The following is a 20,603-nucleotide window of genomic DNA, read 5'->3' on the forward strand; positions in this document are numbered from 1 at the left end:
TGGTGCGTTGGATCCGGAGTTCGGTGGGGTGGTCTGTGAGGATGAGGGGGATTGTCTTTTGGTGGTTATTGCGGGGACGGGGTGTGAGGGATGAATTGCGGGAAATGCGGAAGACACGGTCGAGGGCATTCTCAACCACTGTGGCGGGGGAAGTTGTGGTCTTTGATAAACGAGGACATCTGAGATGTCCTGGGAGCAGATGCAGCGGAGGTGGAAGCGAAGGAATTAGGAATAGGGGATGGCATTTTTGCAGGAAGGTTGGTGGGAGGAGGTGTATTCTAGGTAGCTGTGGGAGCCAGTGGGCTTGAAATGGATATCAGTTTCTAGGTGGGTGCCTGAGATGGCGACAGAGGGGTCCAGGAAGGTGAGGGTGGTGTTAGGATGCCCAGGACGGCAAGGGAGGAGTTGGGATGTTATGTTAGAGTTATAAATCACTGGTGAGGTCACACTTGGAGAACTGTGTACAATTTGGTCACCCTGTTTTGGTAAAGACAAAGTTAAAGTGGAAAATGTCCAAAGAAGATTTACAAGGATGGTGCCAGGACTAATAGGCCTGGGTTATAGGGAGAGGTTGGCCAGAATAGGTTTATTCCTTGGAACGTATGAGAATGAGCGGTGACTTTATTGAGGGTTTTAAAATCATGAGGGGCATAGATAGGATGAATGCATATAATCTCTTTCCCAGGGATAGGGCGTTGAAACCTGAAGGGCATAGGTTTAAGGTGAGAGAGGAAAGATTTAAGAAGTACATGAGGGGCAGCTGCTTCACGCAGAGAATGATGTGTATTTGGAATGGGCTGCCAGTGAAAGTTGTTGAGGCAGGTACAATAGCAACATATTAAAAAAATTTGAATGGGAAGGGTTTGGAGGGATATGGACAAATTGCAAGCAGTTGGAACTAGCTGAGTGGGCATCATGGTCAGCTTGGACCAGTTTGGGCCAAAAGGCCTGTTTCCATGCTGTATTATTCTATGATTCTTAGGTACGTCCTACAGACATCTTTCATTGCCTGGTTATCATGCCACAAACGTAGAGACAATTTGGTGTCAGGATCAGAGCATTCCACAGTTCGCAGCTGTTCTTTTCTTCTCATGGTCGGGTAATTAACCCAAATGACTTGTACTTATAGTACAGCTTTTGTGTCCTTGGGAGGAGCCAAGGTGTTGGGAGCCAATTATTTATTTTTGAAACATATTTCAACAGGCTGAATTCAGCAAAAGAAATCTCCAATGTTTTTGATGGTATTAGTTGGAAGATTAATGTTGTTCAGACCGTCAAGCAATGTATTTTGTGTAAACACTGTGGAAGAAGAAAAGAAAAATAAACTGGATTCCTTTACAAAAAATGCCTAACTTTTAAAAGTTGAAGTTGGTAACTGGCTGTAAAAGACAACTTAGACTTTTTGAGAATATTTTGTTGCAGCACATGAAAGAACAGGGAAAAGTACTGTTGAGTGGAGGACCATCATTTGCTATTTATTGGATGGATTTCTCTTCCATAACATAAGAAATAGGAGTGTAAGGAAGCCATATAACCTTTCAATTTGCTCCATATGTTACAATCATGGCTAAACTTTTAAATAAATTGTACTTTCTTGCCCTATCCCATGATTCCCATATTGCCAAAAACATTTGTCAAGAATGTTGGAAGGGTGATATTAATCCTTTATTCCTCTTTAGACCAGAAGAGATTTGGATTTTTTTAAAAACATTTAGTCATGCGTTCATGTACATATCAAAAGATGGCATACAGCTCCAACATTTTACACAAAGGCTTTATGCTATTTCTCTCAGTAACAGGGTTTCAATCAGCTGTTTTTACAGAGAATTTATAATCAAAAGCTTACACATTTATTCACCCATAATTCTATCCAACAATGTTTACATAATCTACATTCCGAGTAAGTAGACATGACTATATTATCCAATCATATTGTTACATATTCATAGCTTCGAGCCATAAGTACATCTTCTAACTGTAGGTATGTACTTATGATTACCAGAAAACCTTTATTGTTCCTTTTTCTACTTGGAAGTATTCGCAGTTTGCTAAGGTAAAAAAGACACATTGAAACATCACGTTTGGTTTTGGTGTGAAATATTTTGCTTTTGCAGCATGAAATCCGTAATGATCACTCGTTGTATTAAGGCCCAAGAAGCCAGTGTAATGAAGGGGAAAATTATCCTCCAAAAAATTAACACCTTATTAAATATATAGAGAAAATAGCATAATTGTCATTTCTCACAGAATTCCATGGTGTTTCAATTCAAAAGCTCGGGCTCTGCTTCCTCCATTTCTCTAATAATAGTTGGCAAAGGCATGATATTCTGGAACATGTGGTGGTACAGTGGTAATATCACTTGACCACTAACTCCCAGACCCAGACTATTGTTCGAGGGACAATGGTTCAAATCACACAATTGAAAATGGTGAAGATTGTATTCAGTAAAATCTAGCATTAAAAGGACCATATAACCATATAAAAACCGAAAGAACTGCGGATGCTGTAAATCAGGAACAAAAACAAAGTTGCTGGAAAAGCTCATCAGCTCTGGCAGCATCTGGAAAAGCAAAAAGGGTTAAAGTTTCTGGTCCTGTGACCCTTCCTCAGACTGTATAAGCGTTACTGATAGGTTTTTATGACAAGGTATCTTGCTAATATATGATATTCTTTTTTCATTGTCACATGTACTCCATTGTAGAAGTGCAGTGGAAAAACTTTTACAATATGTGCCTTCTTATGGCGACACCTTAGGTACAAGTACCTAAGTACAAGTCTTGGATACAGCAGAGGAATAGAAGTATTTGCTTAATTACAGAGTTGAAAATAAATTAAAAACAGGAATATATTAAGGGGTTAACAGGACAGTGTTCTAACTTAAGTTCTAGGGTAAGGATTGTCCCTCACATTGGTCTCCACCTAGGCCTTGCTGCCTGTGCGCTGCTCCAGGCTCACAGCTCAATGCTGCTCCACGGCTCGCTGTTCACGGGGTGTGCCTGCAGGTCCCAGAATACAAAGCCACGCTACCCGTGCTGGTTCCACCATGGGACTTGGCCTGCGCCTGCTTCGGTCTTCTATGGGAACCTATCTATCCACCATCTTTTTCTTTTGCTTTAAGGGAGGAATCTACGTATGATGACTCTGGACCCAAAGCACTCCTTAACTAGGGATGGCCAGCATCCAATGAATAAAAAATAAATTATATTGAGCTCAGTTGTAAATTAAACATTGTATCTCATGCAACATGATTTTCTTTACAATGTGAAACATAGCTGGTGCTTTCAGGACTATAAGGACTATGTGGCTTGTATCTTTTTCACTTTTTTTTGTTGCCTTCTTGGTGTCTAATTTATTGAGAATGGAATGAATTAAATGTCTCTTCTTTCTAAAGGTTCAATGGTTTCCAATATACTCAGAGGATTCCTTGAAGTTCTAATTGGAATAGCAGCAGGAGCTGCTATTGGATTGTTCCTTCGATACTTTCCTAGCAGGGATCAGGTGAGGAGAAATGGTTCAGTTATTAAAATTTTTGAAAATATTGCAAGCTAAGAATATAACTTTCATTTTATATTAATTTTAATAAAAGGGAATAAGATTGAACAGGCAATTAATTATGAAAGTGGATTAAATATGGAATACTTTTACTTTATCCATTTTTTAAAATAACCTGTGTAAGTGTTTGCATTATAGCTGTTCTGAAACAATGTGTTGTGTTTGCTCTTCAGTGACCGTAATGTTGAGACTATTCTGAAGATGAGTCATACCAGACTTGAAACGTTGCTTCTATTTCTCTCTCTCTACAAATGCTACCAGACCTGCTGAGTTTTGTCAGCAGTTTTTGATTTTTATTTCGGATCTCCAACATTCACAGTATTTTGTATTTATTCTTATCGGAATGTTAACAACCTTCAGATTTTCTCAATGCAAACTATCTTAGTTCTAAAATATCTATCTGCTCATAAATCTGAGTATAAACCGTAAGCTTGAGACTGTGGAATGATGACTAGCCTTTTCTGATTCCTTTATTGTAACAGAGAGATCTGGGTGTTCAGGTCCATTGTACCCTTAAGGTGGCAACGCAGTTCGATAGAGTGGTCAAGAAGGCATACGGCATGCTTTCATTCATTGGATGGGGTATTGAGTACAAGAGTTGGCCGGTCATGTTATAGTTGTATAGGACTTTGGTTCGACCACTGCGTACAGTTCTGGTTGCCCCATTACCAAAAGGATGTGGATGCTTTGGAGAGGGCGCAGAGGAGGTTTACCAGGATGTTGGCTGGTATGGAAGGCGCTAGCTATGAAGAGAAGTTGAGTAAGTTTAGAAAGACAGAGGTTGAGGGGGGACCTAATTGAGGCCTACAAAATCATGAGAGGTATAGCAAGAAGCTTTTTCCCAGAGTGGGGGACTCAATTACTAGGGGGGTCATGATTTCAAGGTGAGAGGAGAAAAGTGTAAGGAAGATATGCGTGGAAAGTTCTTTACGATAAGGGTGGTGGGTGCCTGGAACGCACTGCCAACAGAGGTGGTAGAGGCGGGCACAATAGTGTCATTTAAGATGTATCTAGACAGATACATGAATGGGCGGGGAGCAGAGGGATACAGATCCTTGGAAAATAAGTGACAGGTTTAGACAGAGGATCTGGATCGGTGCCGGCTTGGAGGGCTGAAGGGCATGTTCCCATGCAGTAATTTTCTTTGTTCTTTGTAACAGGTAAACATAAGGTTGACATCCAAATTGGCTACCTATTTCAAACTAGCCTCCATGATCCAAGACATTTCACCATATAGTTTAGAAAAATAATGTGAATAATTTTGAAAGCCAGCTTTGCGTGTTCAAATGTTGTGTCTACTGCATTGTGCAATCATATAATTGCATGATTACTAGTAACTTGCTTGAAAATACAATATGTAAATGATACATTTTCTTATTAACAAAGAGATTGGCAGAAATATTCAAGCATTTAAAAAATGCAGTGAGAGTTGTGAATATCTAAAATTTGCTAGTTGATTTATGTCACTCTACTATTTATTCCACACAAGTTACATCTCACATTTAATCTTGTTAATTTTATGAACTTAACTGAAGTTCAATATTAATCACTCATTAAAATTGCCACAGGAACTTAGGATTTTTTAAAATTCATCAATGGGATGTGAGGCTCACCAGCAAAGCCAGCATTGTTGCCCTTGAGAAAGTGTTGCACAGTGCTGCACCAGTCTATTGTAAGTAAATCTACAATGCTGCTAGGAAGGGAGACAGCTTTTCTGTCTTATTGTTTCTTTGGATGTAAGTGCTGCTTGCAAAGTCAGCATTTGTCACCCACCCCAAATTTCCCTTGAACTGACTGTCTTGCTAGGCCATTTTGAAGTAAATCAACCACATTACTGTGGGTCTAGAGTTGCAAATAAGCCAGATGAGGTAAGGATGGTAAAATGTGAGGCTGGATGAACACAGCAGGCCAAGCAGCATCTCAGGAGCACAAAAGCTGACGTTTCGGGCCTAGACCCTTCATCAGAGAGGGGGATGGGGGGAGGGAACTGGAATAAATAGGGAGAGAGGGGGAGGCGGACCGAAGATGGAGAGTAAAGAAGATAGGTGGAGAGGGTGTAGGTGGGGAGGTAGGGAGGGGATAGGTCAGTCCAGGGAAGACGGACAGGTCAAGGAGGTGGGATGAGGTTAGTAGGTAGCTGGGGGTGCGGCTTGGGGTGGGAGGAAGGGATGGGTGAGAGGAAGAGCCGGTTAGGGAGGCAGAGACAGGTTGGACTGGTTTTGGGATGCAGTAGGTGGGGGGGGAAGAGCTGGGCTGGTTGTGTGGTGCAGTGGGGGGAGGGGATGAACTGGGCTGGTTTAGGGATGCAGTAGGGGAAGGGGAGATTTTGAAACTGGTGAAGTCCACATTGATACCATGTGGCTGCAGGGTTCCCAGGCGGAATATGAGTTGCTGTTCCTGCAACCTTCGGGTGGCATCATTGTGGCAGTGCAGGAGGCCCATGATGGACATGTCATCAAGAGAATGGGAGGGGGAGTGGAAATGGTTTGCGACTGGGAGGTGCAGTTGTTTGTTGCGAACTGAGCGGAGGTGTTCTGCAAAGCGGTCCCCAAGCCTCCGCTTGGTTTCCCCAATGTAGAGGAAGCCGCACCGGGTACAGTGGATGCAGTATACCACATTGGCAGATGTGCAGGTGAACCTCTGCTTAATGTGGAATGTCATCTTGGGGCCTGGGATGGGGGTGAGGGAGGAGGTGTGGGGACAAGTGTAGCATTTCCTGCGGTTGCAGGGGAAGGTGCCGGGTGTGGTGGGGTTGGAGGGCAGTGTGGAGCGAACAAGGGAGTCACGGAGAGAGTGGTCTCTCTGGAAAGCAGACAGGGGAGGGGATGGAAAAATGTCTTGGGTGGTGGGGCCGGATTGTAAATGGCGGAAGTGTCGGAGGATAATGCGTTGTATCCGGAGGTTGGTAGGGTGGTGTGTGAGAACGAGGGGGATCCTCTTTGGGCGGTTGTGGCGGGGGCGGGGTGTGAGGGATGTGTCGCGGGAAATGCGGGAGACGCGGTCAAGGGCGTTCTCAATCACCGTGGGGGGAAAGTTGCGGTCCTGAAAGAACTTGGACATCTGGGATGTGCGGGAGTGGAATGTCTTATCGTGGGAGCAGATGCGGCGGAGGCGGAGGAATTGGGAATAGGGGATGGAATTTTTGCAGGAGGGTGGGTGGGAGGAGGTGTATTCTAGGTAGCTGTGGGAGTCGGTGGGCTTGAAATGGACATCAGTTACAAGCTGGTTGCCTGAGATGGAGACTGAGAGGTCCAGGAAGGTGAGGGATGTGCTGGAGATGGCCCAGGTGAACTGAAGGTTGGGGTGGAAGGTGTTGGTGAAGTGGATGAACTGTTCGAGCTCCTCTGGGGAGCAAGAGGCGGCGCCGATACAGTCATCAATGTACCGGAGGAAGAGGTGGGGTTTGGGGCCTGTGTAGGTGCGGAAGAGGGACTGTTCCACGTAACCTACAAAGAGGCAGGCATAGCTGGGGCCCATGCGGGTGCCCATGGCCACCCCCTTAGTCTGTAGGAAGTGGGAGGAGTCAAAAGAGAAGTTGTTGAGTGTGAGGACGAGTTCAGCTAGGCGGATGAGAGTGTCGGTGGAGGGGGCCTGGTCGGGCCTGCGGGACAGGAAGAAGCGGAGGGCCTTGAGGCCATCTCCATGCGGAATGCAGGTGTACAGGGACTGGACGTCCATGGTGAATATGAGGTGTTGGGGGCCAGGGAATTGGAAGTCCTGGAGGAGGTGGAGGGCGTGGGTGGTGTCACGGACATAGGTGGGGAGTTCCTGGACCAAAGGGGAGAAAATGGAGTCCAGATAGGTGGAGATGAGTTCAGTGGGGCAGGAGCAGGCTGAGACGATGGGTCGACCAGGGCAGGCAGGTTTGTGGATTTTGGGAAGGAGATAGAAACGGGCCGTGCGGGGTTGGGGAACAATGAGGTTGGAGGCTGTGGGTGGGAGGTCCCCTGAGGTGATGAGGTCATGAATGGTGTTGGAGATGATGGTTTGGTGCTCGGGTGTGGGGTCATGATCGAGGAGGCGGTAGGAGGTGGTGTCGGAGAGTTGGCGTCTGGCCTCGGCGATGTAGAGGTCAGTGCGCCATACTACCACTGCGCCACCCTTGTCTGCGGGTTTGATGGTGAGGTTGGGGTTGGAGCGGAGGGAGCAGAGGGCTGCCCGTTCTGCGGGGGAGAGGTTGGAGTGGGTGAGAGGGGTGGAGAGGTTGAGGCGGTTGATGTCTCGACGGCAGTTGGAGATGAAGAGGTCGAGGGAGGGTAGGAGGCCTGGGGGTGGTGTCCAGGAGGAGGACTTGTGTTGGAAGCGGGTGAAGGGGTCAGTGGAAGGAGGGTTAGGTTCCCGGTTGAAGAAGTAGGCATGCAGGCGAAGACGGCGGAAAAACTGCTCTATGTAAGGTAAGGATGGTACAGTTTCTCCTCTAAGGGGCAAAGATTTGAACCCATGTACACAGTGTGTTAGCCCAGGCCTCAGGATTACTATTTCATTGATGTTTCCATTGCACCACATAGTTTTCCCAAACTGGTTAAGTACCTTATTATCTATGTGATATTTATTAACTCCATACCACTCAATTCCTAGCCCATTCAATTGCATTCTTCCATGTAGTCAGCTGTTAGACTTGAAAATGTCTAATTTGAAACATTATAGTTTACTTCAACAACAACTTACGTAAATATTGCAGCTTTAATGTGAAGCATCTTGGGAAATTACAGGAAATTTTAAATCAAAAGTTTTTCCATTCTGCCTGTCTTTCACTATTCATTAAATGTTTTTTTCTCTCCATTTTTCTTTCAGAACCTGATTAGACTCCAATTCATCCAATTTCCTCTTTCATTGTTTCTTTTTGTTTTCAGTGTCTGACTCTTCTTTGTTAAGGAGACCTGTTGAGAAAGCATTGGCACAAAGCCTGACAACTTGGCACTAGGACAGATAGCCAGATATTTTATCAAAGATGTAGGCCACAAAAGAGGAAAGTGAGCAAGTCAGTTGCTTCAAACTTCTCCAGCTATATTTAATTGGAGTACTTTTATGCTCATACAGCATCAGCTGGTAAACAGGTAGCCTGATAATTTCAGAGATAATGGGAACTGCAGATGCTGGAGAATTCCAAGATAATAAACTGTGAGGCTGGATGAACACAGCAGGCCAAGCAGCATCTCAGGAGCACCTGGTGCTCCTGAGATGCTGCTTGGCCTGCTGTGTTCATCCAGCCTCACATTTTATTAGCCTGATAATTTAGCAAGAATGGAGGAATGGGAAAGTTGGTGGCAAGTTATCATTTTCCCTAATATCTTTGTCATGATGTTAACAGCTCGCCATTTTAGCAAGTTACGAAGTAAATTGTACTGAAGGGTACAGAAAAAAATCTAAAACGTTGCAAGATGCATTGCTCCATCCTGCTATATTAATCAACCTATAATGAGTTACATTATTGCTTCAGCGCATCCATCATAAAAAGAAAGATTATCCGGCGTGGGATTAGACAGCCATGGCTGACAAAGAAAGTCAGGAAATGTATCAAAGGAAAAAAGACAGCCGATAAAGTGGCCAAGAGCACTGGGAAATCAGAAGATTGGGAAGACTTCAAAAACAAACAGAGGATAACAAAGAAATAAGGAAGGAGAGGATCAAATATGAAGGTTGGCTAGCTAGTAATATTAGAAATGATAGTCAAAGTTTCTTTCAATACATAAGAAACAAACGAGAGGCAAAAATAGATATTGGGCTGCTCCAAATTGATACTGGAAGGCTAGTGATGGGAGATAAGGAAAGAGCTGAAGACCTTGATAAGTACTTTGCGTCAGTCTTCACAGTGGAAGACGTGAGTAGTATCCCAACAATTAAGGAGATTCAGGGGGCAGAGTTGAGTATTTTAGGCATTACAAAAGAGAAAGTGCTAGAAAAGCTAAAAGGTCTAAAAATTGATAAACCTCCTGGCCCCAGTGGGCTACACCCTGGAGTTCTGATGGAGGTGGCTGAGGAAATAGCAGAGGCTTTGGTTGTGATCTTTCAAAAGTCACTGGAGTCAGGGAAGGTCCCTGATGATTGGAAAATTGCTGTTGTAACCCTGTTGTTTAAGAAAGGATCAAGACAAAAGATGGAAATTTACAGGCCAATTAGCCTAACCTCAGTAGTTGGTAAAATTCTAGAAACCATTGTGAACATAGAACATTACAGCACAGTACAGGCCCTTCGGCCCTCTTGTGCCGACTTGTCATACTGATCTCAAGCCCATCTAACCTACACTATTCCATGTACGCCCGTATGCTTATCCAATGACGACTTACATGTACCTAACGTTGGCGAATCTACTACCGTTGCAGGCAAAGCGTTCCATTCCCTTACTACTCTCTGACTAAAGAAACTACCTCTGACATCTGTCCAATATCTTTCACCCCTCAATTTAAAGCTATGCCCCCTCATGCTTGCCATCACCATCCCAGGAAAAAGGGTCTCCCTATCCACCCTATCTAACCCTCTGATTATTTTATATGTTTCAATTAAGTCACCTCTCAACCTTCTTCTCTCTAATGAAAACAGCCTCAAGTCCCTCAGCCTTTTCTCGTAAGACCTTCCCTCCATACCAGGCAACATCCTAGTAAATCTCCTCTGCACCCTTTCCAAAGCTTCCACATCCTTCTTATAATGCGGTGACCAGAACTGTACACAATACTCCAAGTGCGGCCACACCAGAGTTTTGTACAGCTTCACCATAACCTCTTGGCTCCGGAACTCGATCCCTCTATTAATAAAATCTAAAACACTGTTTGCCTTCTTAACAACCCTGTCAAACCTGGGTGGTAACTTTCAAGGATCTGTGTAAATGGACACCGAGATCTCTCTGCTCATCTACACTGCTAAGAATCTTACCATTAGCCCTGTACTTTGCCTTCTGGTTACTCCTATCAAAGTGCATCACCTCACACTTGTCTGCATTAAACTCCATTCGCCACCTCTCAGCTCAGCTCTACAGCCTATCTATGTCTCTCTGCAACCTACAGCATCCTTTGTCACTCTCCACAACTCCACCGACCTTAGTGTCGTCTGCAAATTTACTAACCCATCCTTCTACGCCCTCATCCAGGTCATTTATAAAAATGACAAACAGCGGTGGACCCAACACCGACCCTTGCGGTACACCACTGGTAACTGGTCTCCAGGATGAACATTTCCCATCAACTACCACCCTCTGTCTTCTTTCAGCAAGCCAATTTCCGATCCAAACTGCTATATCTCCCACAATTCCATTTCTCCGCATTTTGTACAATAGCCTATTGTGGGGAACCTTATCAAATGCCTTGCTGAAATCTATATACACCACATCAACCGGTTTACTCTCATCTACCTGTTTGGTCACCTTCTCAAAGAACTCAATAAGGTTTGTGAGGCACGACCTTCCCTTCACAAAACTGTGCTGACTATCCCTAATCAATTTATTCTTTTCTAGATGATTATAAATCCTGTCCCTTATAACCTTTTCCAACACTTTACCGACTACTGAGATAAGGCTCACTGGTCTATAATTACCAGGGTTGTCTCTACTCCCCTTCTTGACCAGGGGAACCACATTTGCTATCCTCCAGTCATCTGGCACTATTCCTGTAGACAATGACAAGTTAAAGGTCAATGCCAAAGGCTCGGCAATCTCCTCCCTGGCTTCCCAGAGGACACTAGGATAAATCCCATCCGGCCCAGGGGACTTATCTATCTTCACCCTCTGAAGGATTTCTAATACCTCTTCCTTGTGAACCTCAATCCCACCTAGTCTAGTAGCCTGTATCTCAGTAATCTCCTCGATAACATTGTTGTTTTCTAGAGTGAATACTGTTGAAAAATATTCATTTAGCACTTCCCCTATCTCATCTGACTCCACACACAACTTACCACTACTATCATTGATTGGGCCTAATCTTACTTTCGGCATTCTTTTATTCCTTAAATACCTATAGAAAGCCTTCGGGTTTACCCTGATCCTATCCGCCAACAACTTCTCATGTCTCCTCCTGGCTCTTCTAAGCTCTCTCTTTAGGTCTTTCCTGGCTACCTCGTAGCCCACAAGTGCCCTAACTGAGCCTTCACATCTCATCCTAACATAAGCCGCCTTCTTCCTCTTGACTAGAGATTACACCTCCTTCGTAAGCCACGGCTCCCGCACTCTACAGCTTCCTCCCTGCCTGACAGGTACACACTTATTTAGGACACACAGGAGCTTTTCCTTGAATAAGCTCCACATTTCTAATGTGCCTATCCCCTACAGTTTCCTTCACCATCCTATGCTCCCTAAATCTTGCCTAATCTCATCGTAATTGCCTTTCCCCCAGCTATAACTCTTGCCCAGTGGTATACACCTATCCCTTTCCATCACTAAAGTAAACATAACAGAATTGTGATCGCTATCACCAAAGTGCTCACCTACTTCCAAATCTAACACCTGGCCGGGCTCATTACCCAGTACCAAATCTAATGTGGCTTTGCCCCTTGTTGGCCGATCTACATACTGTGTCAGGAAGCCCTCCTGCACACACTGGACAAAAACTGACCCATCTATAGTACTCGAACTATAGTGTTCCCAGTCAATATTTGGAAAGTTGAAGTCCCCCATGACAACTACCCTGCCCCCCTCACTCTATCGAGAATCATCTTTGCTATCATTTCCTCTACATCTCTGGAACTATTTGGAGGTCTATAGAAAACTCCCAACAGGGTGACCTCTCCTTTCCTGTTTCTAACCTCAGCCCATACTACTTCAGTTGATGAGTCCCCAAACATCCTTTCAGCAACTGTAATACTGTCCTTGACCAACAATGCCACACCTCCGCCCCTTTTACCATGTTCTCTGTTCTTACTGAAACATCTAAATCCCGGAACCTGCAACAACCATTCCTGTCCCTGCTCTATCCATGTCTCCGAAATGGCCACAACATCGAAGTCCCAGGTACCAACCCACGCTGCAAGTTCACCCACCTTATTCCGGATGCTCCTGGCGTTGAAGTAGACACACTTCAATCCAACTTCTTGCTTGCCGGTGCCTTCTTGCTTCCCTGAAACTTTATTTCGGACCTTCCTACTCTCAACCTTTTCTATAGTTGAACTACAATTTTGGTGCCCATCCCCCTGCTGAATTAGTTTAAACCCACCCGAATAGCCTTAGCAAATTTCACCCCCAGGATATTGGTACCCCTCTGGTTCAGGTGAAGACCATCCTGCTTGTAGAGGTCCCACCTACCCCAGAAAGAGCCCCAATTATCCAAGAATCCAAAACCCTCCCTCCTGCACCATCCCTGTAGCCTCATGTTTAACTCCTCTCTCTCCCTATTCCTCGCCTCACTAGCACGTGGCATAGGCAACAAACCAGAGACAACAACTGTTCGTCCCAGCTCTCCGCTTCCATCCTAGCTCCCTGAATTTCTGCATTAAATCCCCATCTCTCTTCCTACCTATGTCATTGGTGCCTATGTGGACCATGACTTGGGGCTGCTCCCCCTCTTCCTTAAGGATCCCAAAAACACGATCAGAGACATCACGCACCCTGGCACCTGGGAGTCAACACACCAACCGTGAGTCTCTCTCGTCCCCGCAGAACCTCCTTTCTGTCCCCCTAACTATGGAGTCCCCACTGACTAATGCTCTGCTCCTCTTCCCCCTTCACTTCTGAGCAGCAGGGACAGACTCTGTGCCGGAGACCAGTGCCCCACTGCTTTCCCCTGGTAAGTCGTCCCCCCCAACAGTATCCAAAACGGTCTACTTATTGTTGAGGGGAATGGCCACAGGGGATCCCTGCACTGTCTGCCGGTTCCCTTTCCGTCCCCTGACCGTAACCCATCTGCCTTTTTCCTGTACTTGAGGAGTGACTACCTCCCTGTAGCTCCTCTCAATAACCCCCTCTACCTCCCGAATGATCCGAAGTTCATCCAGCTCCAGCTCCAGTTCCCTAATGTGGTTTTCAAGGAGCTGGAGTTGGGTGCACTTTGCGCAGATGTAGTCAGCAGGGACACTAGCGGTGACCCTTACCTCCCACGTTCTGCAGGAGGAGCATTGAACTGCCCTGACCTCCGTTCCCATTATTCTAAATTCCCAAGACTTAAAAAATAAAGAATAAAAAATAAACTTGTTACCTTACCAATCAGGCACTCAGAACCTTTTTTTTTGGTTAGAGGAGGAGGATGGGTGGGAGACACTACCTGGGTAGTGTTTCGGGTAACGCAACCACACAAATATATTACCTCACTCACTCACCAGTCCCATGTCGGCTCCTGCTCAGCATACCTCCGCCTATTCACGAGGTAAGCTTTCTAAAGATTCAAAAACAGTGACTCACCGGCTTCCCGACAGGCTGCTGCTCCAAGCTCCCACTCGTGCTGCTGCTGCAACCAGAAAATGTTAAGGATGAGATTTCTAAATTCTTGGAAGTGCAAGGTTGGATTAGAACAAGTCAGCATGGATTTAGTAAGGGGGGGTCATGCCTGACAAACCTGTTAGAATTCTTTGAAGAGGTAACAAGTAGGTTAGATCAGGGAAACCCATTGGATGTTATCTAGCTAGACTTCCAAAAGGCCTCTGATAAGGTGCCTAACGGGACGCTGTGGAGTAAAGTGAGGGCCCATGGTATTTGAGGTGAGCTACTGGCTTGGATTGAGGATTGGCTGTCTGACAGAAGGCAGAGAGTTGGGATAAAAGGCTCTTTTTCGGAATGGCGACCGGTGACAAGTGGTGTCCCACAGGGTTCAGTGTTGGGGCTGCATCTGTTCACTTTATATATTAATGATCTGGATGAAGGGACTGGGGGCATTCTGGCGAAGTTTGCCAATGATATGAAGATAGGTAGACAGGCAGGTAGCACTGAGGAGGTGGGGAGGCTGCAGAAAGATTTAGACAGTTTAGGAGAGTGGTCCAGGAAATGGCTGATGAAATTCAATGTGAGCAAATGCGAGGTTTTACACTTTGGAAATAAGAATACAGGCATGGACTATTTTCTAAACGGTGAGAAAATTCATAAAGCAGAAGTAGAAAGGGATCTGGGAGTGTTGGTCCAGGATTCTCTGAAGGTTAACTTGCCCGTAGAGTCCGTGATTAAGAAAGCGAATGTAATGTTGTCATTTATCTGAAGAGGGTTGGAATATAAAAGCATTGATGTGCTTCTGAGACTTTATAAAGTTCGAGTTAGGCCCTACTTAAAATACTGTGTCCAGTTTTGGGACCCGCACCTCAGGAAGGGCATACTGGCGCTGGAGCGTGTCCAGCGGAGATTCACACGGATGATCCCTGGAATGGTAGGTTTAACATACAATGAACAGCTGAGGATCCTAGGATTGTATTCATTAGAGTTTAGAAGGTTGAGGGGAGATCTGATAGAAACTTACAAGATAATGTATGGCTTAGAAAGGGTGGATGGTAGGAAGTTGTTTCCGTTAGGCGGGGAGACTAGGACCTGTGGGCACAGCCTTAGAATTAGAGGGGGTAAATTTAAAACGGAAATGAGGAGACATTTCTTCAGCCAGAGAGTGGTGGGCCTGTGGAATTCATGGCCACGGAGCTCAGTGGAGGCCTGTACATTAAATTTCTTCAAGGCAGAGATTGATAAATTCTTGATCTCACAAGGAATCAAGGGCTACAGGGAGAGTGCAGGGAAGTGTAGTTGAAATGCCCATCAGCCATGATTAAATGGTGGAATGGATTCGATGGGTCGAATAGCCTTACTTCCACTCCTATGTCTTATGGTCTTATCATTCCACTTCCTGTTTCCGGTATGTACCATCCCATTTTCCTGTTGTTTCCCTTCTGTATCAACTCTCTAACTATTGCGGTTTATGAATCACAAGAGCAATATATTCCCACATGCTAACTGATTTAGTTTAATATATTCTACAAATCTAGTGACAGTGCCCTGAAGTTGATTTTCATTACGCGTACCCAAATAATGTGTACCATTGATCATGTGTACTTGCTGACTACTTTTACTCACTCGGGTGATTCAACAGTACGCCAGTGGTTTAGCTGCAATTTTGTCAACAAACAAGTTGAAGAGAGTTTGTGTGTGATTACCAGATGAATCCAAGCAGGAGTTGCCTTGTGTGCAGTAATGATACACCTACAGTTTATAATAGTATGGCGCTATATATGTTTGAGTTTAACCATAATTGCCAGTCAGCATTATATTAAACATACCTGAAATAGATTAATGTATGATGACTAAAGTGCAATTAGCCAAATGATTAGGTATTAGTACTGAGTAAACTAAGACAAGCTGCAATTTTCTGCATTAAAAGTTTTTTTTTAATTTAATCAGACCTAATGCAGAAAGGTACACTTGATCTAATCCTCCCGAAAGTGTTGGTACTGGTACCTGGCTGTACCACCAAGCATGATAATTCTGATTACACTTAACAATTCTGGACCTGAGAGGTGAAAAGCAACAAAAACAACCTGCCTGCTGGTAGTTATTTTCTTTAAGATAGTAGATCATTTCGCCAAGGTTGAGGAGTAAAGAAAGTGCATACATATTCATTAATTTGCTTTGGAAATATTCCATAGAGCCACCTTTCTGGGAGCAAAGCATCACCTACAACATGCTTTAATAGCCTCATTTGATGTTAATGCTCAATTTACTTTATACATTTTGTCTTTCAGTACTTTGCAATTTCTGACCTTTTTATTTGTGTATCTGTTGACTGTTGAACAATGGAGGAGATACCATGAATTTTTCCCTGTCCATACCAATACATTTCATTGCAGAAACTGGTCGATTTGGATCTACATGAAGTCATTGAGACTAGTATTAGGATCTTTACTGTTTAGTATTTTGAAAACAATCTAGATATAGGTCTTGGGAAAATTTTCTACAAGTTTGGAAATTTTTTAAAATTATAACAGCATTGTGGAAGATGATTTAGTACTGCAGTTAGATCCAAATGTGCTGTGTGATTGAGCCTAACGTTGGCAAGTGGAGTATTATGTACCCAGACAGCACAAATCTTTAACATGTGAACGTCCTTCAAAGAAAAGAACAGCAGTGTGATATTTTAGTGCATTATTATCTTAGGGTTCGTGACCAATGTTGTGAAGTAATAGCTAAAGTAGGGTGGAATTTTAAGATCTTTCATTCAATTTATAATTAACTATGCTATACTTTGCTGTACAAGTTATTGGCTGGGTCCAATTTAGAATATTGTGTCCAGATATAGTCTCCCTACCTGGTGAGATAGTTAGCAATGTTGATATTTAGAAATAGTTTATGTCTTCTTGCTTTAATCCCAATACATTTTTTCTTGGATTGGATGCCAACTGCGCCGTCAGTGTTGTCTAAACAGAATGTCCAGGTATGAATATGATGAACAAACTGGAGCTGCGTTTGCTTCCCTGCTACAGCTGTCCAGTTGCAATTAGCCTAATCATTTCAGTTCAGTAGATCACCATGTACACACCAAAGAAACGGTTTGTAATTAAACCAGATACCAATTCCTTATTTTTATCTTGTGAAATTCACAGCAACATCTGAACAATAAGAATGTTGTTCAATTTAACTATTGCTGAAAAAAGGTACATTTCTGAAAAGCTTTTGAAGCTGACCATACCCAACCAGCCTGTGCTTGTAAAACTCAAAAAGTGCCCAACGTTCAAGCTGATTCTGCAATTGGACAACATTTGCTAAATAATCCTGAGCCAGTAAAGGGTCTTGCTGAACCAGTTTTGGATTTTTATTTGAGCTGACATTGTTGCATACTTATGCCTGCTGGAGGCCACTATACACTAATAAATAGAGCCATGATTATTGCAGATAGAAAGAAGTTGTGCATTGACTGCAGCTGTTTCAACTCAACAGAATAGGTAACTGGCACATTCATTTCTCAGGGCAGTGCCCTGACTGATCAAAGTCAACATGCCTGGTTTAAAATTTAAACAAAGCTTAGCAGTTGGCTGGCAGTCATCATTTAACTGGAACATCCTCTATGGCAATGCTTCTGCCAATCAAAGTCTACTTGCTAACCAATTATTAGTCTGCTCCTCTCATACAGTATCATACAGTATTTCTCAAATTATCCAGATCAGAATGAAAAGGTTTGACACAATGATTCTTATTCAGCAATACTCAAGTTATAATACACCAAACAACTTGTTCAATTTCTGGATCAGTGGTACCATGTATCGACTAATTTGGTCCTTGTCCAAATCAGTGGACAGACTTGTATGATTAATCTAGGTGTGTCATAACTTGTATTTGTCTTGTTATTTGGTATAATTTGGAATAATTTGAACTGCTCATTAGCTCCTTAGATTTTTAAAACAAATGTGTTCAGCCCCTTTGTCTTCTTTAGCACTGGTACAGTGAGAGTTTTATATTGATTAATAATAGATAACTAGATAAAATTACCAAATGCTAATTTGGAGGTCTGGATGATTTAATGGACTCTAGGGGAGAAACATAAATGGATTTTAACCACTACCTGAGCCTTCAGAAAAAAATCATTAGTGTGGAATTAGTGTGCCTTTTTTTTTAACAGGGACTGTTACTAGGTGCTTTAACATTTCTGGCTATTTTTGTGCTTAATGCAACAGTTTGGATAAGAACAGCTACTATATTTCAATTTATTGTCATAGCAATTGTTATAATATTACGTATAGGGTATAATATATGTGTGTGTACATAGCATATTACAAATTGTTCAAGAAATAGTTCGGTAATTGACAGATTTGGGCACATTACATATTTAAAAAGTAACGTGTCAATGAGTTATCTCTAATTCTTATCTACAATTTGAGGACTGAATAAAATCTGAAATCATAAACAATGCGCAGTTGAAGATGGTCTCAGGCTTTCCTTCATTATGGTGAGATAATACCAGGTAGAGTAGGAATACCTTCAAAAAGGATGACTATTAAAGTGATGGCCTTATAGGAGCGAAGTGCAAACTTAACTGATGTAGCAACAGAATCTTGAAAACTGCTACAAAAACAGAAGTTGCTAGAAAAGCTCAGCAGTTCTGGCAGTATCGGTGAAGGAAAATCAGAGTTGACATTTCAGGTCTGGTGACCCTTCCTCAGAACTGGGAACTTCCTCAGGACTGTTGTGAGGGAGGGTCACCAGACCTGAAATGTCAAATCTGATTTTTCTTCACTGATACTGCCAGGCCTGCTGAGCTTTTTCAGCAACTTCTGTTCTTGTTCTTTATTTACGGCATCCTCAGTTCTTTCAGTTTTTACTTAAAAACTGATAGTTGGTGATTTTGATTTGATCAGTGAAATTTGAAACACAGACAACCAACACCATATTTGAGTCTCCGCAACAAGTTTTTGAGAGACCTATGAGAAGGTGTTTAGTATTTTCATTGTAGAGAACACATCTCCTCCATTGGTGTACTTTGCATGTATCCAAATCCAGCATGTTAAGAACAGTAAAGATTTGGAATCCCCAAATAAAAATTGTCAACACTGAATTCAAACATTTGTAAAACTCCCAGCACAAAACACAAGGTAAGTCATTATTCTGGCAACTTTTTTCATGTTAGCAGAAATCTGTGCGCTTTTGTTTGTAGTCTCAAATAAAAGCAAGTATTTAATTAAATTTTATTTTTCCTTTGCAGGAGGATCTTGTGATGAAGCGCTCTTACCTGTTGCTGGGTCTTGCAGTGTTTGCTATTTTTGCTACAGGAGTTTTTGGTTTTCCTGGTTCTGGAGGACTGTGCACAATTGTCATGGCTTTTCTTGCCGGGGTCGGATGGGTTGATGGAAAGGTAGCATAAAAGTTTTCCAATTTAGCCTCTTGGAGGCTGATACGTTGATTAACCCTTTTAACATTTATTAAAGTAAGAATTGACATGTGCCTTGGAATGTAGTCATTTGTTGAAAAATTCCAGTCAGCACAAAATAATAAATTTACAAAATAGAATGATTCATATTGCATCAATGTAATTATAAAGGAAAACAGTTATTCTAACATTGAGGGCAGCACAGTGGCACAATGGTTAGCACTGCTGCCTCAGCGCCAGGGACCTGGGTTCAATTCCAGCCTCAGGTGACTGTCTGTGCGGAGTTTGCACATTCTCCCTGTCTCTGCGTGGGTTTCCTCCAGGTGCTCCAGTTTCCTCCCACAGTCCAAAGATGTGCAGGCTAGGTGGATCGGCCATGCAGAATTGCCCATAGTGTTCAGGGAGGTGTAGATTAGGCGGGTTATGGGGGATGGGTCTGGGAGGGATGCTCTGAAGTTTGGTGTGGACTTGTTGGGCCGAAGGGCCTGTTTCTGCACTGTAGGGATTCTAATTCTAATTCTAATTCTAATTATATGCCTCATTAATGGGTCCATTTTTGGAGTATTCTATGCCATTACAGGCCCTACTGTCAACTTGCTTTGATGTAATAAACGGAACCACAAGAATGCTGAAAGCATTGATTCTAGAAGTGATGAATACACTATGCAAGAGATCTGTATGCTCAGAATTATATTATGTACTGTGGCTAACACTCCAAGGCAGTACTGAATTTTTGATTTTGCAGTCTTTAAGATGGGATTTTAGAGAGGCATCAGTCAGAAACAAGCAAGGAAATGTTCATCCCTGAGCAAACAAGATCAAAAATATGATATTCTACACCCTGAATCTCTAACCTGTAAACTTTACCAGATCCAAACTCTGCTGTCCATATCCTATTTCAAAGAAACAACACTTAAATTCATCTTGCATCTTTAACAGAGCATAATGTCCAAAGGCACTTCATGGTTTGATAAAAAGAAAATTTACATTTGATAGGCTTTGAGAAGAACATTTAGGGAGGAAAGAGGTTGTGAGGCAGTGAGGTTTAAGGAGGGAATTTGAGTTTAAAGCTGTGCAGCTGAAGGCATTACATTTATAGAGGGTCTAAATCAATGATAAGACCATAAGACGTAGGAGTGGATGTAAGGCCATTCGACCCATCAAATCCACTCTGCCATTTAATCATGGCTGATGGGCATTTCAACTCCACTTCCTTGCACTGTCCCCATAGCCCTGGATTCCTTGTGAGATCAAGAATTTATCAATCTCTGCCTTGAAGACATTTAATGTCCCGAGGCGATGGTGGT

General features: G+C 43.2%; 1 protein-coding gene across 10 annotated transcripts in view; it reads left to right on the forward strand.

Annotated features, from left to right (window-relative positions):
* The window catches only part of LOC125451628 (sodium/hydrogen exchanger 9B2-like), a 180,186-nt gene that overhangs the window by 136,112 nt on the left and 23,471 nt on the right, over window positions 1–20,603 (forward strand). For all 10 annotated transcript variants that reach the window (XM_059646162.1, XM_059646264.1, XM_059646171.1 and 7 more), the window contains 2 exons: window positions 3,393–3,499; window positions 19,132–19,281. In XM_059646162.1, coding sequence (XP_059502145.1) covers window positions 3,393–3,499; window positions 19,132–19,281 — 257 coding nt within the window. The remainder of the gene's footprint in view (window positions 1–3,392; window positions 3,500–19,131; window positions 19,282–20,603) is intronic.

This window comes from Stegostoma tigrinum, chromosome 1 (genome assembly GCF_030684315.1).
Source record: "Stegostoma tigrinum isolate sSteTig4 chromosome 1, sSteTig4.hap1, whole genome shotgun sequence".
NCBI classification, from domain to species: domain Eukaryota; kingdom Metazoa; phylum Chordata; class Chondrichthyes; order Orectolobiformes; family Stegostomatidae; genus Stegostoma; species Stegostoma tigrinum.